We start from the raw sequence: 23,956 nt of genomic DNA on the forward strand, positions 1-23,956 counted from the left end.
GAAGTTTCAGCCCCGATTGTTTGTCCCTACACGTCGTTTCTCGGCGGGTTTCTTCACGGTCGCGGGACGGGAGCCGAAGAGGGGTGAGTTGTTAACGCAGCGGCCGGGATTTTGTTCGTTTTTCGGGGTTTTATTGGCCCGAGAAGGAGCCGCTTGTTGGCCCGCGGAGCAGCTGTCAGAGTGCGGGGGGGCCTCCGCTGCTAACCGCTAGCCGACCGTTAGCAGCGGGTAACGGTAACGGTAACGGTGTTAATGTAACTCACAGTGTGGCGTTACATTAACAGATAGAGATTACTTATAGAGCCGGTTGGTAGTCACACAGTGCGGGTTTATAACTGCTGCCAGAGCGGAGCCATAAAACATAAAGATTACGTTGTTTCTGGCACCGAAAAAGGATGGTGCGCCAAACTCCGTTCAATAATCTGCCAATTTAAAGGTTTTCTGCCTTTTTAACGAAGGTGTGAACAAAAAAGCTCACGATTGGAGGTGTTTTGTGAAACGTTAGGTTTGATTGATGAGTTCGGCTCATGAATGAGTCATTGGTCGGCAGGTTATTGGAGGACAAATCCAACTTTGGTGCTGCTCGCCACCGCCCGTCACGTTGCGCTCGGATGTAGTCGAGAGAATGAGACTAATCCACAATACAGTCTTTATTTGTTATTCCTGATATGTTTCACTTTATGTGTTTAAAGGTATGTCTCATGGAGAATGCGGAGACCACTGAATGGTTAAAGGCCCTGCAGTCACGTAGGACCAGGCGTGTACTGTTTGTGTGGCCAGGCAACAATAAAAAGGCCAGATTTTTAAATGGAGTCTGGTGTGACTCACTCTCTACTCCAAAACACTGCAAAGCGTTAACTGGACTGGTTCGCAGCAGTTTCATTCACATCACTGCATCCTCCTAAAGGCCTTAAAATCAAACTCCATTAAACCAGTATCTGTATGAAACCATTACGTCTGGTTCCAGTGGGGAGCCGGTGGAGCTGGTGGAGCCGGTGGAGCCCGCAGTGAGGGGATGTGTGGTCGTAGATGTATGGCAGCCCTTTTGTTAAAAGCAGAGGCTGTGCGTTTTTTTGTTCAGAATTGAATGTGTTGCTTCAGCAGAGTGAACGGTGCGTTTGTGGACCCTACGTTTAGATATTGTCTGTCGGCTCTGGTACCTGAATATCACCATTACCTGTGTGTGTGTGTGTGTGTGTTCAGATAGGAGGATTTAATGGTTGCTCCTCTTCACTTCACCTTTCTCCCTCAGCTCCGCAGGTGCTAGCGTCCGTCATTCCAGCCCTCCATCATGGCGGATAAAAACACCAGGATCGCCATCGTCAACCACGACAAATGCAAACCGAAGAAATGCCGTCAGGAGTGCAAGAAGAGCTGCCCGGTGGTCCGAATGGGTGAGTGTGGCGCTCACACCCGGTCCCTGAACGTACACTCGGCTTTAACGACATAAACGCTGATTTTTTTTTTTAATATCGTAATGTGTGTGTTTGCAGGTAAGCTGTGTATCGAGGTGACTCCACAGAGTAAGATCGTCTGGATCTCAGAGTCTCTGTGTATAGGCTGCGGCATCTGCATCAAGGTAACACACATTTCTGACTCTATTCAATCATCTTCAGTGGGCAGAAATCGTAGAATATTCTCATGTAGATCAGTGATTTGTCCCTCAGATAAACTAGACTAACAACTAAATCTTCCGATGTAGTCTTAGAGAGTCATTGCTGCCAGGTGTTCTGTGTTTTCCCGTCTCTCCTGACGGCGCTCTGTCGTTACAGAAATGTCCGTTCGGAGCGTTGTCGATCGTCAACCTGCCCAGCAACCTGGAGAAGGAAACCACACACAGATACTGCGCCAACTCCTTCAAACTGCACCGGTACGCACACCGTGTTCGTGTGGCGCTCGAGCCCCGAATACTCGGTTGTTAGAAATCTTTGTTTGTTGTTTTCTGTCTCTCTCTCCGACGTGAAAGCGACAACACTGGATCAGTTGTTGTTGTTGTTGGACGAGGATCGACGTGAGCTCATGTCACAATGTCAGTATTATGTTATTTATCCAGATTGTTGCTCTTCAGCACATTTTCTTGACTGTTTGTTAGCGGCCCAAAGAGTCAAAAACAAAAACTAAGTTTAATCTGAGGACTTTATTTTCTCTTCGTTCCTCTCCCGTTAATCATCTCCCAACCCCTCCGATTAATCCAGTGACCCTTCGAAGGGACCCGACCCCTAGATTGGGAACCACAGTACAGTTTAAATGGACTTCTACCTCTAATAGACTGTTTGTACATTGTGTGTGTGTGTGTGTGTGTGTGTGTGTGTGTGTGTGTGTGTGTGCAGGCTGCCTATACCCAGGCCCGGTGAGGTGCTCGGGCTGGTGGGGACCAATGGTATCGGCAAGTCCACAGCTCTGAAGATCCTGGCTGGAAAACAGAAACCCAACCTGGGCAAGTACGATGTGAGTGTCTCCCCCGCCCCCCCCAGAACAGCGAGAGCGAGGCGGCCACGTTCCTCCTCGTGTGGCGCTGAGAATGTCGAGTGTGATTGTTGTTCACCGCTGTGGCTGTGCTGAGGAGATAAAGAGTGGGCGTCGCTGCTCGCTTTATCTTCTGAAGCATTCAAGATTATATCAAACCTGATCAGAACAGAAAATATCCACCTCCACTTCATTACGTCACCAAAGATATTTAAAAAGCACCAAGATCTAAACCGTGGATGGTTTTTGGTTGATTGTTGGAAACATCTGGGATCATTTAAGTTCAACTCAACTACATATAGAGCTGCCGTCACTGTAAACTCCTGTACTGTCTCTGCTGTGTCTTATGTTGTTCTGTTGATGATGTGACTGTTGTTTTTCCACACCAGAATCCTCCAGACTGGCAGGAGATCCTGACCTACTTCAGAGGTTCTGAGCTGCAGAACTACTTCACCAAAATCCTGGAGGACGACCTGCGGGCCATCGTCAAACCGCAGTACGTCGACCAGATCCCGAAGACCGTGAAGGTAAATGAGTTCACCGCTCAGAGGTCACGTTCAGTGCTGAAAGTAGTAGTGATCTAGGACTGGCTGTAATTCCACATCTCTGCCTCCAGGGGTCAGTAGGGTCCATCCTGACCAGGAAGGACGACACAGACACACAGACCATCGTCTGTAAACAGCTCGGTAAGCTCAGAGATTCCGTCTGAAGAAACTTACAAAGCTACACAAGCCAGTGACTGTTAATCATCCATGTAATCAATACATCTGATTATCAGTCACACTTCTGATCGATCCACGTCTGCGTTGTCATTGGTGCAGATCTGAGTCACCTGCGGGAGAGGAACGTGGAGGATCTGTCCGGAGGAGAGCTGCAGAGGTTCGCCTGCGCCGTCGTCTGCATCCAGAGAGCCGACATGTGAGGAGCCGACCGACCACGGATCGTCATTATCGTTGTTATTTGACCTCTGACCTCCGAGCTGAACGCCGTTCTCTTTGTTTCTCTGCTGCAGTTTTATGTTTGACGAACCGTCCAGTTATCTGGATGTGAAACAGAGGCTGAAGGCCGCCATCACCATCCGCTCTCTCATCACCCCGGACAGGTAGAGCCGCTCGTTTAAACAGATTACCTGTCGTTCATTCCTCCAGGTAGACGGATGATCAGCACATCGTGTCAACTGAAGAAAACCACAAACTCTAATGTCACTTCAGAAAGATTTTTAGTTTAATGCAGCTTAAGATGATAATCACACAACATCTGAGCTCCAGTCAGTGTTAATAAAAAGGATATAAAGTTCTAATAAAGTCAAATAACACATAGTACAGCAGATATTTTCATTTTCCTTAAAAAGGTTGCAGCCTTTTATTCTGGTAGTTCAATAAATAAACATATGTGATCGGCACAACCAGAAGTAAGAACAGTTCTACCTGATACCAACTGATAAAGTAATCTGTTAAATTAATGAATATCATCTGATTCCTGTGAAGTATTTCATAAACTGTGAAGTTAAAACGTGAGTCAGCTGAGCCTAAACTACCTCAGTAAGGTACATTCAGATAGAATATATTATATTATAATATTATTATATTTAAATATATTATATTAATGTTATGTATTTGGCTGCAGTAAGTTCTTCCAACCACCAGATGTCGCTGTGCTTCTGAGTTCAAAGCTTCATCTGCTCATCAGTTATTCTCTGAATCCACATATTACATTATCTGTATTATAAGTGTGTGTGTGTGTCTCAGGTACATTATTGTGGTGGAGCACGACCTGAGTGTGTTGGACTACCTGTCTGACTTCATCTGCTGTCTGTACGGAGTCCCCAGCGCCTACGGAGTCGTCACCATGCCCTTCAGCGTCCGAGAGGGTAAAAACACACACACAGTGGACACGTTAACCGCTGCTAAATGATTATTCTTTTTATGAATTCATTAAACATGCTGCGGTTGTTGGGTCGGTATGTTTTCACTACAGCCGGGAACACCAACAATAATATCTACTGGAACTTAGAAACTCTAAATAATCACCGATCTGTCTGAATTCAGTGAAAGATTCAGAAACAATAATGTTCTCTGCGGGTCGTAAAGTCTTTATAAACATTGAATTTAGTTAAATCAGCACAGAAAAGTTCTCAGAAGATAATAAATAGTCTTAAATTTAATGTACAGATGTCTTTAATGTTGTCTCTTTGCTGCTATAGACCGTGACGTTAACTATGTGTTGTTTTATGAATGGTTGTGAGGAGACGTTACACACTTAATATAATATAATATAATAATATATAATGTGTAATCCATCAGTTTCAGGCTGCTAATCCCAGTCCCAGTCATATTAATTGATTAAAGTACGGACAATAAAATGATATGAATTCATTCTCTATGTAATAAATAATAATAAATAATAATTCTCTGACTATCTGCTCAGGAATCAGCTGTTAAACTATATTTTATATCATCTTTAAAAGCTCTTACATTTAATTTGGGCATCATCATCATCTATCAGCTGTGAGTGAACCACAGTGTTTCCTGTAATAACCTCCTCCTCATCGTCTTCTTCAGGTATCAACATCTTCCTGGACGGTTACGTCCCCACGGAGAATCTCAGGTTTCGGGAGACCTCGTTGGTCTTCAAGGTGGCGGAGACGGCCAACGAGGAGGAGGTGAAGAGGCTCAGGCACTACCAGGTCTGTCTTTAGATTTCTCTCTGGTTAACTCCTCCTCTTCCTCCTCTTCCTCCTCCTCACACCATTCCCTTTTTCTTTCTTCTTCTGCTGACGTCTGACTCGTTGTTGTTGTTGTTGTTCAGTATCCAGAAATGGGGAAGACGATGGGCGAGTTCACGCTGGAGATCAAAGCGGGAGAGTTCACGGACTCTGAGATCATGGTGATGCTGGGAGAGAACGGTGAGCGCCGCTTTATTACGACCACGTACAGGCTGCACTTTATGATCCAGGATTTAATCTGTTGAAAGATTCTGGTGTAAAGCAACATTCAGTCATTTTTAGACTGAATGTTATTTTAAAGAATCTGTTGGAGCTGCTGGAACTTTGCTTTCTGTTAAATTAGTGAATGTGATGATGATGTTTGTGTCTGCAGGAACGGGGAAGACCACCTTCATCAGGATGTTGGCTGGAGGACTCAAATCTGACGGAGGAGGTGAGTGTGTGTCTCATGTTTCCATTGACGTTGTCTTGGCAACGTATCTTACAGGACACACAACAGTACGGTGTGCTGACAGTGGAGCGCCCTCTGCTGGATCTCTCACTCACACACACACACACACACACACACACACACACACACACACACACACACACACACACACACACACACACCGTACAGTTTACACTCAACCTGCTCTCTCTCTCTCTTTCAGGTGAGGTTCCCATCCTCAACGTCAGCTACAAGCCTCAGACCATCAGCCCCAAGTTCAAGGTCTGTTCCATCAGCCTCCTCCTCCTCTTCTTCTTCCTCCTCCTCCTCCTCCTCTTCCTCAGCGTTAAACAGCAGTCTGACTATTAAAGGCTCATTCTGTTGGTTTCAGTGATATAACAATAATAGAAGTTATATTCCGAGCAGGTTTATCTCTCAGTGGAAACATCCAGAGACTGTGTGTTCTGTCTGAGGCTGCAAATACTGATTATATTCTCTGTTAATCAATTCTTTTAGGGCGTGTGAAAAGTTCCTTCAAATGTTTGTGTCCGTCCAATAATCCAGAAACTAACCGTTAATGATCGTAGGAGAAAACTAGGAAATCAAATTTCAACACATTTTAGATTTCTTTCTGAAAAAGTGTCTAAAATGATGAATCGATTCTAAAACTTGTGGATTAACGAGCTTCATTGAGTGTTGTTGGTGAAATAATTCATCTGTGTGTTTGTTTGTTTGTTTGTTTGTTTGTTTGTGTGTGCAGGGCAGCGTCAGAGCTCTGCTGCACGAGAAGATCAGAGACGCCTACACTCACCCACAATTCATCACCGACGTCATGAAGCCCATGCAGATAGAGAGCATCATAGACCAGGATGTAAGACACACACACACACACACACACACACACACACACACACACACACAAAAAATAGTTGCATTTTTTTGTCAAATTCTTTGGAAATCAAAGACAGTAGAGACGCCTCACGCTTCCATCAGTTTGTGATTTATCCGTTACCACAGCAACCGTTCATCTTTAATCCAACTTTAAGCTCCAGTTCAAACATCTGCATGAACCAGTAACAGTCTGTAACTTCCTGTTTCCCCCCGATGTTCCCAAACACGGTGAACGTTTATATTCTCACAGCACCGATTAATGTCGCCCTGAAAGCAACTTCCAGTAAGATTTTCACAATAAAAGCCTTCCTGTTTATTGGCAGACGTTTGTTGATACGTTTCACTCAAAGCCGCGGATGTGACGCTCGCGGTGGCGCTCGAGGAAAAAGTCCGATAGATTCACACCGTGTTCACCGAGACTCACCTCCTCCTCCTCCTCCTCTTCCTCCTCCTCCTCCTCTTCCTCCCTCAGGTGCAGAACCTGTCTGGTGGCGAGCTGCAGAGAGTCGCTCTCACTCTCTGTTTGGGGAAACCTGCCGACGTTTATCTGATCGACGAACCTTCGGCCTACCTGGACTCAGAGCAGAGATTGATGGCCGCCAGGGTCATCAAGAGGTCACCAACACTTTTTATTTCCTCTCTTTCCTCCCTTCCACCCTCCCCTTCATCCTCCTGTCTGCCTGCCTGCCTGTCTGTCTGACTCTGGTGTGTGTGTGTGTGTCTGCCTGCAGGTACATCCTCCACGCGAAGAAGACGGCGTTTGTGGTGGAGCACGACTTCATCATGGCGACCTACCTGGCCGACAGAGTCATCGTGTTCGACGGTATTCCCTCCAGGCATACCGCGGCTAACACGTAAGACCCAGACGCACGTTTCTAAAAGCCCTCGCCATCGACCCCGGCGGCGCGTTACGTTCGAATAACGTCCCACCTTCTGTTCAGTCCTCAGAGTCTGTTGGCCGGGATGAACCGGTTCCTGTCGCTGTTGGAGATCACGTTCAGAAGAGACCCGAACAACTTCAGGCCGCGCATCAACAAGCTCAACTCCATCAAGGTACTAACAGATAGAAACACACAGCGCCTCCCGGTGGCCGCTCCGGTACTACACCGTCACACCATCTACGAAGGTTTAAATGCAGAAGGAATTCAGTTAATAGTTCATATTTAAGATGTTTACTGTTGTAGAAAACAAAGAAAATAAAAAATATCCCAGAGCAAACCATTAGTGGATTACAGACGAACTGGCACTTTTTGTATTTTGATCTTTTAATTGATTTAATTTTCCATCTCTAAGCAGAAACGTCATTCTAACGTCGGTATTTGCTGTTTTTAGCCCTTTTTAAGACAGTAAAATATAAAATTTTTATTTTTATAAAAGCCCAACAGCTCTAAAATATAGATTCTTTTATTAAATAAACTGAATCTGTCAGCTCAGCTTTTTACTATTTTAAAATTTTATACAACGAAACATTTGATTAATAACGACAGCAATCGTTAGTTTGAGCCCTTTAAGACAGTAAAGCTCAAATATAGATTCATTTATTATTGATTCATCGTATAGTCTAAAAAAAACATTTTAAAACCCACACACACACACACACACACACACACACACACACACAGATAAACCTCCACTGACCTCTGCTGGTGACTTGTAGGAATTACAACAACAATGATGATAAAAGGAAATGACTTTATATTTTATTTTGAGGTTTTAAGATTATAAAACTTTTTATAGTAAAATAAAATATTTAATACAACTTACTCGAGGACCCCGGTTGGTCCTCGGACCCCAGGTTGAAGACCACTGACCCAAAGAGCAGGTACTGTGGACGGCCGTATTTGAGTCTGACCTTTGCCCTCTTTCTCCCAGGACACGGAACAGAAGAAGAGCGGGAACTATTTCTTCCTGGACGACTAAGACGACTTCCTGTGTGACCAATCGTGACTTCCTGTGGCGCTCCGGCGGGCGGGGCTGCGTTCAGGAGCAGTCAGAGCGCAGCCTCGACATTTACCACAAACCAGGCTGCGTTCAACAAAACAGCAGATATGTTATTAAGTCATAAAGAAAGAGAAAAAAATCAATAAAAAAAAAAATCCCATCAGCCTTTGTGTCCCGGGCTGCGTTCAGTAGCCGGCAATGTTGTGAAGCGTTTAAAATAAAAAGTGCATTGCATTCTGTGTCCGTCAGCCTGAACATACTGGGCTGGATTCACAAGCCAGCGACATTGTGGAACATTAAGCAGCATATTTTAACACTCATCCATTTACAACAAATGATAATAAACTGATGCTATCTGATCCAAGAGCAGTTTCTCCCTTCTTTTATTACGCAACACTTTCTGTAGAGAGCTGACACCGAGTGCGGCAGCGGAAACTCTGAACACACACAAATGTTTGTTTTTTATTTATTCATTAAATAATAAATATTCACCTTCAGGACTCCAAAGATTCATTCAAAGGAAACAATCTCCTCATGCAGTACTTCCTGTTTCAGAATAAAATGCATTATAGGATTATTATTTTAATAATTAATAATAATTATTGTGTTCAGGTGGATATAAAGTAAAAATGTATCTTCAGATATCAGAGAGCTAATGTATAAACTGCTGTATAATAAATTATAATTCATTAAATCTATCTTGTATTCATCTGAAAGTAACAGAAATGTAGTGGAGTAAAAAGTTACTCTGACTCTTGAGTAAATGTACTCAGTTACATTCTGTCATTGGGTATAATATTTAGTTATAAAGTACAGCTGAGGCTGATGGGAATGTTATTAGTTCTCCACAAACCTGGTAGAAGTTTAAGGATCTGCAAACTTATAGATAGGGTAAACACAGGTGTAACTAATGACCCTGATTAGGGTAAACACAGGTGTAAGTAATGACCCTGATTAGGGTAAACACAGGTGTAAGTAATGACCCTGATTAGGGTAAATTCACATTGTTATTAAACCGTAATGTGACTGCATCAGTAATTATATTCTGAGTGCTTTGGATACTTAAAGTATATTTTAAGTACTTAAGTAAACTCTTTAACCAGAGTATTGTTACACTGTTATTGTTACGTAGCACATTTGTTAAATATCAGTATTTCTTCCATCAAATGTCTCAAATGTGACTTTTAATTATTTATTCTGTATAAATTACTGTAGTTTTATATTCTTTATCTCGTACAAAACAAACAGAGATTCAAAGTCACAGCTTCTGTCTTAAGTTTGGAGAATTATATATCAAATTAAAAATCTTAAACAATATTTAAGGGATTTATCTTGAATTAGATTTTAAGCTCCGACGTTCACCAGCTGAACCTCGTCCCTCTGAAAGTTTCTGATTAAATAAACGTCTACGAAACGCAACGGCATCTGAACCAAAGTTTTATTTATTCAACCGCATAGAAAAATCCAACACAGACAACAACAGCCTTTGTTCTGTACAGCAGTGTTTCCCAAACTCAGGAGAAAAAAAAAAAGACAAGAAGCAGCAAACGTAAGGCACTGAATCTCTAGAGTTCTCAAGAGTTAATCAAACATAATCAAAAGGAAAACAAAACCCAGGAAAGAAGACATTTACACAGAGGACAGGGACACGAGACCAGCAGCAGACAATTAAAACAAACCAAAGACGACGTTCGCACAGCTTCAGTTTGAGCTCTCTTCCTATTTATTTATCCTATTGGCTTTAAAGCAGAAATACCAACTCTTAAATCATATTTAGTGACATTAAATCAAATGTTTAACACGCTGAGAAGAAAGTGCTCGCTTGTTGCAGAATTGTGTTTAAATGTGTCTAAAGCTGTACGGACATGCCAAGCACGCAGTTGTTATGTGGCGTTCAAGGGACGCAGGAGAGTCCGAATTCTGACGTCCTATTATAGAAATAGTTGTTTTCTTTTGGATAAGATTGAAGCGATTGGGTTAATGTAACAGGAGGAAACAGTTACTACGAGTTTAAACTGCTGAGAAACTTCCACCTGCCGTGAAGAAACCCTGACAGCTGGAGCCTTTAGACACATTGATTACGGAGCTTCAGACAGAAGACGATTGATCGATCTGATTGTTTCTGGTGTCCGTTGTGTGTGTGTGTGTGTGTGTGTGCGTGTGCAATCAATCCCATCCACCAATCAGTGACGAGGACTGGACGAGGAAAACAAAAAGCAAACGTCCGAAGCAGAAATCAAAGAAGCTCGGTGGGGAGAGGAGAGGAAGGTGTCCTCTCCTCTCATTGGCTGAGAGCTAATATCCTCTCTCGCGGCCCCGCCCCCTGTAGGAGGAGGAGGAGGAGTTAAACTGGACATAGCCAAGCCCCGCCCCTCCCTCTCCTCCATGTCTCCTCCTGTAAGGCATCCTCCCTCGATCATGGCCTCCTCCTCCTCTCCCCCCCCTCCTCCTCCTCCTCTGTAGCTCCTCTTCGGCCCTCGGTGGTTCAGGGTCGTCTGTTTTCCTCCGATCGTCTCCTCCCAGCTGTCCTCTGTGCTGCAGCCCACAGACAGAACCTCCGCCATGGCAGCGGCCGGCAGGTAGCTCACCTGGCCGGGCTCCGGCGGCCCCAGAGGGACGTAAGGGCCGGAGGGGTGGAGAGGTTTGTGGTGGCCCCGGTAACCGCGAGAGGGGTTGCCGTCGCCGGGGACGGTCGTCTTGGAGATGAGGTCGTAAGGCAACGGAGAGCCGGAGGAGGTGCTGCCGGTCTTCATGGTTGTCATGGAGACGGGGACATCCTTGACGCCAGGGTTCGAAATCAGCTGAGAGAGAGAGAGAGAGAGAGAGAGAGAGAGAGAGAGAGAGAGAGAGAGAGAGAGAGAGAGAGAGAGAGAGAGAGAGAGAGAGAGAGAGACAGAGACAGAGAGAGAGAGAGAGAGCAACAGACAGAGAGAGATTTACAAATACTACTGTTAATATACCACACAGTGTGTCTCTGTGTGTGTGTGTGTGTGTGTGTGTGTGTCTGTGTGTGTGTCTGTGTGTGTGTGTGTGTGTGTGTGTGTGTCTGTGTGTGTGTGTGTGTGTGTGTGTTCTCTCTCTGTGTGTGTGTCTCTGTGTGTGTGTGTGTGTGTGTGTGTGTGTGTGTGTGTGTGTGTGTGTGTGTGTGTGTGTGTGTGTGTGTGTGTGTGTCTTCTCTCTCTCTCTGTGTGTGTGTCTCTCTCTGTGTGTCTGTGTGTGTGTCTCTCTCTGTGTGTGTGTGTGTGTGTGTCTCTCTGTGTGTGTGTCTCTGTGTGTGTGTGTGTGTGTGTGTGTGCTCTGTGTGTGTGTGTGTGTGTGTTGTGTGTGTGTGTGTGTGTGTCTCTGTGTGTGTCTGTGTGTGTGTGTGTGTGTGTGTGTGTGTGTGTGTGTCTGTGTGTGTTCTGTGTGTGTGTCTCTCTGTGTGTGTGTGTGTGTGTGTGTGTCTCTCTCTGTGTGTGTCTGTCTGTGTGTGTGTGTGTGTGTGTGTGTCTCTGTGTGTGTGTCTCTGTGTCTCTCTCTGTGTGTGTGTGTGTGTCGTACTATAGGAGTGTTGTTGAGCGGTGGATCCACCAGCAGCACTGATCTTGGTAAACTCTCTCCCGGCTCCTTCTTGAGGGCTGATGGGAAAGAAAAGCTTCCCATTAGAGACATTTTGTCCTTTGGTGGTCAAACACTGGAACTTAAAAACTTTATCAGCTACAAATCCTTTTAATTATTAAAGATAATTATTTATAAGAACTATTTAACGACGTCCACGTACCGAAACCAGGAACCATCACAGTCCTGTTGTTAGCGTTAGCCATGCTAACAGCAGCGGGACCGCGGACCCGCCCGTGGCCTCCGCCGGACATCGTGTCCCCGTTGGCCGGCTGACGCTGCTCCATCGCCCCCTGGCTCACCTGGAGCTCCTCGGGGGCGGATGGGGACTGGTACCCCAGTGATGAGGGGGGGTACAGGGGCGCGCTCTGAGGGTACGGCGGGTGTCCCGGAGCTTGACCCGGGTGGTAGCCCTGAGACAAGGGCGGGGGTCCTGGATACGGAGGACTTTGGGTGGAGTACTCCACCGGGAAGCCGGGGTTTCTGGGTGGGGGCATCTGGTGCTGTTGCCATGGCAGCGAGGAGCCGGACATGCCGTGGGGCGGAGGCTGGGCGACGGGGTACCCGGGCTGGTTGAAGGAGGGGTCGCGATCGCTGAGGGGACGGGGGGTTCGGGGAGCGGGGTTTCGTACTGAGGCGGCATAGACGCTGACGTCTGAGGGTACTGGGGGTGGGGGTACGCCTCCTGGGGCCTGGCGGGGGGGTTGGAGGGAGGGTAGTGGGGGGTAGGGGAGGGGGAGGGGGAGCGGGAGTGGAGCTTGGGGTGCATGGTGTGAGCCTGCTGGAGGGGGAGGAGGTAAATGTAGGGGGGGAACATGGGCATGGAGTAGGCCTGGAGAGAGGAGTACAACAGAGTCATGTACAGGGTTTCCTCAGGTGTCAGCAGGGGTTATTAAAGACTTCTTAAAGACCACAGTGAATTTAATTTAAGAACTATTTCACATCCGTAACTTTGTTTAATTAACTTTCAGGAGCACATTTAGTGGCTCTGTTCACGTGTGGAGTTATCATCTCATCCTTTTGTCTTACCTTGAGACCCAAGTTGTAGAAAAACCTCAAGATGTTGACATCTGGAAGACAAACATATATATAAATAAATATAAATAAATATAAATATTACTCTGTACACAGCAGAGTTTGTACCTGGAACCATGGGAAGCTAATGTTTTTGGTTTCTAGATTTAGATATTTCACAATTTTCTGACTTTTTATCACCAACACAATCATGAAAATGATATTTATCTATATATACACAATATTTACCAGTAATCAAATAATAATAAATAACCTTTAGCAGCTACAGATTTAAAGCTCTCCTGTCCAGCTCACCTTTGGGCAGATCCTCCCCTGATTTGCTGTTGGAGAAGGAGGGAGTCGGAGCCACGTCGCCCTTCTCCCTCTGAGGGAACCCGGGGTACAGGGGGTCCTGGTAGAGCTGGGACAGCTGCTGCAGGGGAACGGTTCCCGGGATGGACTGAGGTTGAGGGAGAAGAGGGGGAAGTGCCGACTGTAAGTGGAGTGGGTGAGAGGGGTGAGGAGGAGGAGGGTGCGACTGCTGGGAGGGAGCGTGAGCGGGGGAGTCGGCCAGAGGTTGGGCGGGGGGGAGCGGGACCTCGGTTTGAGTCTGGGTGTTGTGGCTCTGGGACTGGTGAGAGGGGTGAGTTGGGGAGGCGGAGAGAGAGAGGCAGGGGTGGGGGACTTGGGAGGGGTGAGGAGGCTGGGAGACCGAGGCCTGGGAGGTGTGGGGGTAGGAAGCTGGGTGAAAGGACTGGGCCACCTCAGACTGGGGCTGCGAGAGGTACTGGGGCTGGGGGACAGACGGGTGGATGTGGGTCTGCGGCAGAGAGGCCCCTTCAGTGTGGGACTGAGGTTGGTGCTGCAGGTGGGCGAGAGAGGACTGGGCCTCGGGCTGCACCTGGGGCATCGGGGTTGGGTTTGTGGACAGAGGAGGCTGGGTTTGGTTCCCATCGTGGGGCACTGAGGTCTGGGTTTGGGTCTGGGTTTGGGGCAGAGGCCCCTGAGGATGAATCTGGTGGCTTTGGAAGGTCTGAGCAGCAGTCGGGGTTCCTCCGATATTTGGCAAAGAATCTGAAGAGAAAGAGAAAACAAGAAGGCGAGTCAGACTTTATTTATTTATTTATATTTATTTATATTATTTATTTATTTATTTATATTTATTTATATTATTTATTTATATTATTTATTTATTTATATTATTTATTTATATTCATTTATTTATATTATTTATTTATATTCATTTATATTATTTTTATATTATTTATTTATTTATATTTATTAATATGAAATAACTACAGAAGCATTCAGATCGTCTCAGAGATCTGAAAGAAGAGTTTCTTACTTGGACTTTGTGCTGAGGCTGGTGGAGCCTCGGGGACCTGAGCAGCATGATGAACGGAGGAGGAGGAGGAGGAGGAGGGTGGACTCGGGGAGTGGGAGAGAGAGGAGACGGGCGGGGAGGAACGGGGGAGGAAGCCCTGCGCGGCAGCGTTGGGAGAGGGAGCGATGGGAGCGATGAAAGTGGGAGGTGGTAGTGAAGAGTAAGGAGGAGGCGAGGCGGACGATTTAGGAGGAAGAGAGGAAGAAGAGGAGGTGAGAGGTTTAGAGGTGGAGGAGGCGGGAGGAGGAGTAGAGGAGGAGCCGGCGTGGGGGGTCGGGGGTGATGAAGCAGCGGGGAGAGTCGGGGTGTGGAAGGAGAAGAGAGAGGCAGAGGAGGGGACGGAGGGAGGCACAGCAGACAGTTTGGTGGTCGGAGCCGCAGCCGGAGGAGGAGGAGAACTCGGTGAAGCTCCAGTAGCTAACGCGTAAGAAGGTGCGTTTGATTTAGCGACCGGGGCAGCACTGGTGGAGGTGGAGCTGGACACAGCAGCGGCGGCGGTGGTGGCCACGTTTATGTTGGGCGTCGAAGCCTTGAGCGAGCTCAGCCAACCAGGATTGGAGTCAGCAGACGGAGCAGCGGGAGGTTTTGCAGGAGGAAGGGAGGGGTTGGTGGGTGTAGTTGTTTGTGTAGTGGGAGCAGCTGAGAGGGGCGGGGTGGAAGATTTGGGTCTTTCGCCGGCAGACGGAGACTCTGCTCTGACGTCTTCCACTGGACTCTTCTAGAGAAGAGGAGAAGTAGAAACAGATTTTTTTCTTGTTGTAGGAATGTAATCTATTACTGAAGAGTAAAGACGTAATGAACAAACGTACTGTCTTGTTTCTTTGGGATCTTCTCTTCTCTCCTCCCTTCTTCTTCCCTCCATCACCCTGCATCCCAGACTGCACCTGAGGGGGGAGAAACGTATCCACTGTTTAGATCTTGGTGCTTTTTAACTCTAGATTTGAACCGGATGAAGGATTTTAGTGATCGGACGTCTGGATCTTAAGTTATCAGAGACACAAGCTGAGTTAACGTTAGCAGCAGCTCGGCTCGCAGCCCCTCCGGGACGTCCTCTGTCTGTCCAACAGCGTGGGAGAAGCAGTGATTGTTAAGGTGGAACTGCTTTATTCAGTGTGTTTAAGGTGGAACTGCTTTATTCAGTGTGTTTAGTGGTTTTAATCAGCGGGTCTGTTTGTGTTGGAGAGGAGGAGACCTCTGTGGATCATTGGGCTCCCGGTAGAAACCTCCTGAACCATGAACACTGAAGGAATCCTAACCGGGAGAAGCTGACTGCAATGGTGGTGAAGACAACAACTCCCATGATGCCACACTGCTTCACCTCCTCACCAAACTCTGTGTTTTATTATTGTTTTGACGTGAGAGACCCTCTAGTGGCAGAAGTTCCAATCTGTACATTAAACCAATGAGATGTATCAGTTTATCCAGTGAAAGAACGTTGAAGGTCTGAACGTTACTCACTGATAATCCAACGTAATGTGAATGAATGAATCAGATCTGAGGTCAGAGCCTGCCGTCCTCTGTGCTGTGAGCTCTGCAGTATCTACGGGTGTACGTAGGGACCAGTGGGGGACACATCATCAGTAACTCACCCCGAGGGCGGGGAAGCTGTTCTCGTCTCTGAGCTGGATCTCCACCAACGCCACGTTCCTCTCCTCCTCCTCTTTGGCCAAACGCTGCTCCTCCGTCAGACCGAACGCCGCCTCCACCGAGCTCACGGACTTCCTGTAAAGAGACGTGTTACTACGGCAACCTGTCTGCTTCCCGCTCACACATTCAAATACAAACTGGTACCGTCTACGCACAATGACCTGTTGGCTTTCGCCACTGCCTGCTCCTCCACGGTGGCCTGCGGGGGCCAGGAGTGCTGCTTCAGCACACGCCCGCTGGAGCCCGGCGCTGTTGCCTGGGAAACAGAGGAGGATGCTGGGACCTGCTGCTTCCCCCTTCCTCTGCCTTTACCCCTCTCCTCCCAATCTGAGGGGGAGAGAACGAGTTTCAGACAATTTACTTCTACAGTCACAGTAAAAGAGTGTGTGTGTGTGTGTGTGTGTGTGTGTGTGTGTGTGTGTGTGTGTGTGTCCACCACCTCCGTGTCCGTTGCTGAGCCTCTTGTCTCGGTTGACCACGGTACTCCAGCTGTTCTCATCACTTTGAGGAGGACGCAGACTCCACAGAGGGACCTGTCTGCGCACACACACACACACACACACACACACACACACACAGTGGTGGAATGTAACTAAGTACATTTACTCAAGTACTGTACTTAAGTTTACATTTAAAGTATAAGTATTCTTTTGGTTTTACTTCCGTACTTTTACTTACATTTTCAATACAGAACTTTTACTTGAACCAGAGTACAGTGTGTGTGTGTGTGTGTGTGTGTCTGAGAGTGACTGTGTGTGTGTGTGTGTGTGTGTGTGTGTGTGTGTGTGTGTGTGTGTGTCTGAGAGTGACTGTGTGTGTGTGTGTGTCTGTGCTGAGAGTGACTGTGTGTGTGTGTGTTTGTGTGTGTCCTACTTCTTGCCCAGATCTTCTATGTAAACTGTCACTGGGCCGTTGTTGGGAGACACCTCCTTGATGGTCGCATTGTAGCTCCGCCCACCTCCCTCAAGACGAACCTACAGGTGAAACACACACACACACACACACACACACACACACACACACACACACACACACACACACACACACACACACACACACACACACACACACACACACACACACACACACACAAACACTATGAAAAATGCACTTCTTGAGGAAACAGAGATTGACTCAGGACATTGAACACGTCACACACACCCCCACACACACACACACCCACCCACACACCTGACAGCGGTCTCCTACAGTGAACTGCATCCCAGCAGCGATGCAATAGTCCATCTTCTGTTGAGCTGGAAGTAAAAAAAAAAAAAAAAAAAAACTTTTAAATTCAGTTGTTTTTTATCAGCGCAGATTGTCCTGATTGTATTTATTGATTATTTCTGTGATTAATTAGATTAATTATCAATCAGCCATCTGTTACAGCAGAACTTCCTCTGTTAGAATCACCTCTCTTGGTCTTGTGCCAGACGTCATACTCTATGTTTCTGAACAGAGTCGGGTTCAGTGAACGTCTCACCCTCTCAGGCAGGTGCCGGCCACGCCCACGGCCCTGTCACACACACACACACACACACACACACACACACACACACACACACAGTCAGTCAATTATCAGGTTCAATAATGAGGGTAGTTCAGTTTGTACACGATTGATTAAATGTGTTTGTGTGACTTTTACCCTGTAACTCTGGTGTCTTGTAGTCGTCGTGCTTGTTCCATTTTCTACCCTGCATTACACACACACACACACACACACACACACACACACACACACACACACACACACACACACAAACACACACACACACACACACAAATATATTATACTCTATTTTTTAGGAAATGTGTAAATAAACAATATTAAAGAGAAATTAAAGTAAAAAATGTGAGTGAATTTGTGGAGAAATGTGCAAACAAACAAATAGTGACTGAAAAAATATGCCAAGAAGGAACTAAATATACAGTAAATGTTTTGTGGTTCACTTAATAATAAATAGAAATAAATAACTATTAATCACTAAAGTAGTTATTATGTGTCTGTATATCAACGTTCACTCAAATCTAAGCTGAAGGGCCATTTAATTAATGATTTAAATCTGAAGTTGAGTTGTTTCCCTACCAGAGCGCGTCGCCGGCGTCCAGGTCGGACTCGTCGCTGCTGCCACAGAGGGGCATGCTGTCGTCACTCAGGACGTCGGAGGGTCGACTCATCCGCTGGCACGGACCCAGAGAGCCGCGGTCGACTTTAAACACGCCGTCGTACAGCAGCTCGTACAGGACGGCTGCGAGACAGAGACACACACACACACAGACGATAATGACGCCGAGAGACACAACTCACAGTCTAATTGACATATTTGGTCAAAATTGAGTTAAAACCTGTTCTGTTTTACTATATAACAAAATATAATAACAATATAATCTCCATAAAAACTGCTTTTTAAGTTGCAGTAGCTACAAAACTGACCTAAAAACACTAGAATGTGAGATAGAAACTAAAGCTTAGTTTAATAATAGATTTTCTCCTCGTTGATATATTGAGTTTGTTGTTATTCGTCATCATAAAATGAGGCAGCAGCTAAATCAGTTCAGGTTGAGGAAGAAAACAAACTAAACTCCTCCTAAATAAACAAACTTAGCATAAAGATAACTCCTTTTATTTATTTAAGTCTAGTGAATTTCATGTGAATTGGTCGTATTTTTGGGGTGGAAACGGCACAACACAGAAATACTTTAAGTTATTAACTGTAAACAATCAAACTAAAGTTCATTTCCTTAAAACAAACTACTTATAATGGATCAGGAAGCTAAAAAAAAGTGATTCTCTAAAGGCAGAGTGAGAGAGTCTCTGTACTGCTGCTGTAGTTACTGCTCTCTGCCTCTGTGGGGCAGCATTGTCTATATAATGTTATACTGAAATATCTTTATACGCCATAAAGCAGTCCTTATTATCCATACAGCTAGAACCACATATCAAAGCAACAGCTGCTACAAGAGTGTGACAACATTTCTGATGGTTGACAAATATCTACTGTCTGACTGTATGTCAACATTTCACCAAACCACGGCAGAGATTTCACCACCTGCTGGCAGCGTCACGGTCAAACACATTTAACACTTAAACTGGGACAAAACTACACCATTAAAGTGTTTTTAAAGTGTTTTCATTGGTTTGTCAAGTGTAAGAATTAAGTTAAGTTAACATTTTGTAGATATCCCAACATAGATAATATTGTACTGTACTAAAATCCACTCAGAATCCAGGTAATATTTGGTGCTGCTGTCAGATTGAGGTTCAGTTGAGCCTCAGGTTGAGAAACATTTGTGCACGGACACTCACACTGGCAGAGAGCGGCGTTCTTAATGTGGCTGATGGGATAAACGCTGTCGTAGTGATTCCCGTTCAGGAAACACAACCGCACCTGAGAGACAAACAAACAAACAAACAAACGCTGTTAGAGCCTTTAAAAAGTCGGCGTGGCAGAGCTTCTGTCGGGAATTTAAAGTGCAAAGAAAGAAAACAAATGACTGAAACCTGCAGAAAAATGATCATTCAATCGACAGTAAATTAATTAAGTGATCTTTTCAGTCAGGTTTGAAGAAAAAGAGACTTAAATTCACTCGTTCCTGCTTTTAGTTGTTCTACTTTATAAAAAACTGAATATTGTTGGATTCATACAAACAGAATCCCTCTCAATCATCATTTATGACCCATTAGAAGCGTGTGGCGTTGTCTTTATCTCTGCCTGTATTTTCGTATTATTTTGTTGGATTTGGGAAGTTTCTAGGCGTCTGTCTGTGTCGTGGATGCATAAAGAGCTGCAGGCCTGTGTCTGTCTGACCCGAAGTCAAGCACTGGGGCTCCTTCCCGCAGGGTTGTGCGGAGGTGCGGCCATGTTAACCGCCGTGAAACCATCGGAAAATAAAGTTTCACTCCTCTGATTCACTGCTTTGTTCTTATTAACACCGCTCCCTACTCATACTGCCCTTAGAGAGGGAAACACTTCATCACAAAGTAATTTAATGACTCCAATATTGTCTCCACAGCTCAGACTGACAGTTGTAGTATCCGACAGAAAAGGTTAAAGTAGAACTTGTGTTGAATTTTACTTTTAAAATTCTGTGTGTGTTCAGTCTCACCTTGTCCTTGAAGTTGTTGTCTGTGATGTTGACGGCTGGTTTGCCGGGCTCCTGGAAGATCAGAAAATCCCTCCTACAGGAAGACAAAGAGACGAACAGAGAGAGAGAGAGAGAGAGAGAGAGAGGGAGAGAGAGAGAGAGAGGGGTGACATGTGGGAAATGACTCATCAACATCTGACTTTTAACTCAGTGTGAAGGAATAAGGAGTCAGATTCACATTGTTTTAACTTCTTATCCTGTTCAGCTACTTTAGGATTTCTAAGTTTTCAGTGTTTTATTTTTGTTTTATTGTTGTTTCATTGGATAAGTAGCATCCGGCTGATGGAGAACACTTCCAATATGATCGCTCTAAAGAAGAAACCCCACCGTTTCTTTAATGGGTGCACATTTTAAACGATTACTTACTTGTACATGACAGCCAGCGCGTTGATCTCCACCTCTCCCACCCATTGCTGAGAAACAGAGAGCACCATGAATATATATCACTGCGTAGACGTCAGTTATTAACACATCACTAAAGCAAACAGAACATTGTGAATCATTCATCCCGTCGTACCTGCGGGTCCTGGAGCTTGTACAGGTAATCCTCAAAGTCACCTTCAATGAACTGAGAGAGAGAGAGAGAGAGAGAGAGAGAGAGAGAGAGAGACTTAAATGTTGTGTTTGAACTCCCAAACACGTTTAAAGAGGCAAAACAGGGCATTAATTATTAGAGTAAAAATAACTAACTCAAAGATAACTCAAAATATCAACATTTCTTTATGTAATATTTAAAAATATTATATTTATTTATTTATTTATTTATGGCTGTAATTTATCTGTTTTCTTCTTCTTCTTCCTCCATCACATCCAGATAACCTCATGAGCAGCTCCAGTGGAGTTTGACTCGACTTCAACAGGTAGCTTTCAGTGTCAAAGTGAAAGGAGCACACGCGACATACGGGGAGAAACTAATTAAATATGGGGATAAGACACCTCGAGGAGCCCAAAAAAAAGAGACCAGAATGCATTGCAGCGACGACGCAGGACGACAAAAAGAATCACAAACACGCCCCCTGTTTAAAAATGAGTCACATTCATCAACCTGAACGCCCAGAACAGACTGAAGACGGTTGCTGAACGGCATTCTGGGAGATGTAGTGAAACGATCAGACATCAAAACTTTCAGTTTCAGTTCAGCTCAAACGTAAAACCTGCTGTCTCACCCCCGCAGCTGCTGTCTCACCCCCGCAGCTGCACAATCATTAATGATTTCTGTCTGACCTTCGATCGGCGACGCCTGGATCTCACTTTCTGTTGCTTGCAACATCTAAACATTACTAACAATTATTTTAATCGTCTCTTTAGGAGTATTTTAGGTGTATTTTAATACAGAAACTGGTTTTAGGTGAGCAAAAAGATGATTTATTATTTATTTTGCACTCTTTTCAACCACATTACACATCATATGTTGTCCAAATGAAGGGATAACTGCAACAAAGCTGTGTTTGCTTGTGTTATTTAGACAAAATATCATAATATCCCATTTCAGATTGAGTTTATTTCACTCATTCATACATTAAAGGGACTGAACAACCTTCTCCAATCCAAAATAAAAGCACTGCAATGGTTTTAAAGGCCGTTGGTTGGACCGTCTCGGTGCTTACCGCCTCGTAGATCTCTCGGTTCTGCTTCAGGAACTCCACACACCGGGCTCGAACCTTAGTGTGGAGGCTCTGGCAATGCAGCACCTAGACGGGGTCAAAGGTCACAGAAACAGGCAGACATTAAAGGGTATGACGTATGTGGGTTTATGACTTGTTCAACCAGCTTTTAAAAACTCATCTCACTTTATATGAAATAAGATTCACTCTCTACAGCAGCATTACAGTTATAAATAGACTTTAAACAGCTTTTTTATGTATATATGTGACTTTAAACTGCTTTTTATATATAAATGTGACTTTAAACATCTTTTTATATAAAAATGTGCACTTTAAACAGCTTTTTTATGTATAAATGTGACTTTAAACAGCTTTTTATATATAAATGTGACTTAAAACTGCTTTTTTATATATAAATCTGACTTTAAACTGCTTTTTTATATATAAATGTGCACTTTAAACAGCTTTTTTATATATAAATGTGCACTTTAAACTGCTTTTTTATGTATAAATGTGACTTTAAACAGCTTTTTATATATAAATGTGACTTTAAACTGCTTTTTTATATATAAATGTGACTTTAAACAGCTTTTTTATATATAAATGTGACTTTAAACTGCTTTTTTATATATAAATGTGACTGTAAAGACTTTATATTATATAATATACAAGTTAATTTGTAAAAAGTTACACATTGAAGTGAAGTTTATAAACAGAATTTAAAAAAAGTGGAAAAAAGATAAAAACAGAAGTTATATGAGCACTTTAAACAGCTTTTAATATATAAATGTGACTTTAAACTGTTTTTTACATATAAATGACGTAAAGACTTATATTATATAATATACAAGTTAATTTGTAAAAAGTTACACATTGAAGTGAAGTTTATAAACAGAATTTAAAAAGTAAAAAGATAAAAACAAGTTATATGAGCACTTTAAACAGGTTTTAATATATAAATGTGACTTTAAACAGGTTTTAATATATAAATGTGACTGTAAAGACGTTATATTATATAATATATAAGTAAATGTGTAAGAAGTGACACAGTGAAGTGCAGTTTATGAATGTTTACAGTGAGATAACCTGAAGCTTTTACCCGGGCTAACCCGGGCTAACCCTCGCTAGCTCACAACAACAAACAGCCCAGTTAAAGTCACCTGTCCTCCCTGAAGCTAACGCTACCGACTGTTAGCTCCTTCCGACCGCAGGTGTCACTTTACGTCACTTTACCTGCTCGGCGACGGCCCGAAACAAGCACGAGCCGTCTTTGGCAATCTTCTTCCGATGCAAACCGATCGATTTCAGGTAGTCATCCATTAACCTCTCGGCCCCCCGCTCCTCAGGACTCTGCATGTTTCCGCCGCCGTCCATGCTAACACCGGAGGGGGGAGGAAGGGGGAGGAGGGGGAGGAGGGGGGGGTAGCCGCGCGTGCCTCAACCGTTTATTTAACGGCTAAAAAAAAAAAAAAAATCTTTAAAACGGCTACAAGTGATCGATAACAGCCGTTAAATGTCACTCAAACGTCCGCATCTACGAGCCGAGCGCAGGCAGGCAGAGGCAGGCACGAACAAACAAACAATGGCGGCGGCTGGTTTCGTTTTCCAGGAAGAAGCCGCGGTCATCGCCGGACTCGGTGTTTATTCCCGAACTGTCACAAAGTGAAAGTAGTGCGGGAAACTTTAGCTCCGCGTTAGCAGCCGGGGCTAACCAACGGGCGGAGACCACGCCCCCTTTCTTCCTCCGCGGCGTCAACTGGAGGCACGTCGCGACGCAGCGTTTCCGGTTTTCCCACCAAAATAAAGATGGGTAGACGGCGGGATGGATGCTTTATCCAGTGGCATACACACATACAGAGCATGCATATACAAGTTAAATCCTTAACCGTAAGAATGGAGTTTAAAATAAAATAGAAGGTAAAAAATAAAGTATACAAAAAAAAAAATAAATACACGAAAATATAAAAACTGATTTGTTTTTTTCAAAATAAACGCGTTCAACACCACTAGAATAACGTATAACGACTGATCGCATGTTTAAATACTAAAACAACTTCTACAGAGAATAAAAATGTAATATTTTATTGAATACAAAAAAAAACGATTTTCTG

At 44.6% G+C, this 23,956-nt stretch overlaps 2 protein-coding genes across 2 annotated transcripts in view; one reads left to right on the forward strand and one right to left on the reverse strand.

Annotated features, from left to right (window-relative positions):
• abce1 (ATP-binding cassette, sub-family E (OABP), member 1) overlaps positions 1-8,812 on the forward strand; it is an 8,873-nt gene extending 61 nt beyond the window's left edge. The window contains exons 1-19 of the mRNA XM_051381015.1: positions 1-83; positions 1,253-1,394; positions 1,494-1,579; positions 1,773-1,870; positions 2,331-2,448; positions 2,856-2,993; positions 3,083-3,152; positions 3,288-3,384; positions 3,479-3,568; positions 4,215-4,336; positions 5,028-5,152; positions 5,275-5,371; positions 5,565-5,624; positions 5,845-5,903; positions 6,382-6,492; positions 6,985-7,127; positions 7,244-7,366; positions 7,454-7,565; positions 8,385-8,812. The exon at positions 1-83 is cut by the window's left edge and continues 61 nt beyond it. Of these exons, the coding sequence (XP_051236975.1) occupies positions 1,292-1,394; positions 1,494-1,579; positions 1,773-1,870; positions 2,331-2,448; positions 2,856-2,993; positions 3,083-3,152; positions 3,288-3,384; positions 3,479-3,568; positions 4,215-4,336; positions 5,028-5,152; positions 5,275-5,371; positions 5,565-5,624; positions 5,845-5,903; positions 6,382-6,492; positions 6,985-7,127; positions 7,244-7,366; positions 7,454-7,565; positions 8,385-8,432 (1,800 nt within the window). The 5' untranslated portion in view covers positions 1-83; positions 1,253-1,291 and the 3' untranslated portion in view covers positions 8,433-8,812. The remainder of the gene's footprint in view (positions 84-1,252; positions 1,395-1,493; positions 1,580-1,772; positions 1,871-2,330; positions 2,449-2,855; positions 2,994-3,082; positions 3,153-3,287; positions 3,385-3,478; positions 3,569-4,214; positions 4,337-5,027; positions 5,153-5,274; positions 5,372-5,564; positions 5,625-5,844; positions 5,904-6,381; positions 6,493-6,984; positions 7,128-7,243; positions 7,367-7,453; positions 7,566-8,384) is intronic.
• Positions 8,813-9,877: 1,065 nt separating this feature from the next.
• Positions 9,878-23,587, reverse strand: otud4 (OTU deubiquitinase 4). The gene is given in 22 exon segments (XM_051381002.1): positions 9,878-11,254; positions 11,994-12,070; positions 12,214-12,637; positions 12,640-12,882; positions 13,080-13,120; positions 13,380-14,138; positions 14,410-15,166; positions 15,258-15,332; positions 16,038-16,170; positions 16,257-16,422; positions 16,535-16,632; positions 16,969-17,069; positions 17,287-17,351; positions 17,509-17,611; positions 17,741-17,789; positions 18,182-18,344; positions 19,403-19,484; positions 20,203-20,275; positions 20,608-20,654; positions 20,759-20,809; positions 21,849-21,932; positions 23,079-23,587. Coding segments are annotated over 22 exon segments (4,350 nt in total). The 5' UTR covers positions 23,220-23,587; the 3' UTR covers positions 9,878-10,636.
• Between the last annotated feature and the right edge of the window lie 369 nt (positions 23,588-23,956).

This window comes from Dicentrarchus labrax, unplaced genomic scaffold (assembly GCF_905237075.1).
Source record: "Dicentrarchus labrax unplaced genomic scaffold, dlabrax2021, whole genome shotgun sequence".
NCBI classification, from domain to species: domain Eukaryota; kingdom Metazoa; phylum Chordata; class Actinopteri; family Moronidae; genus Dicentrarchus; species Dicentrarchus labrax.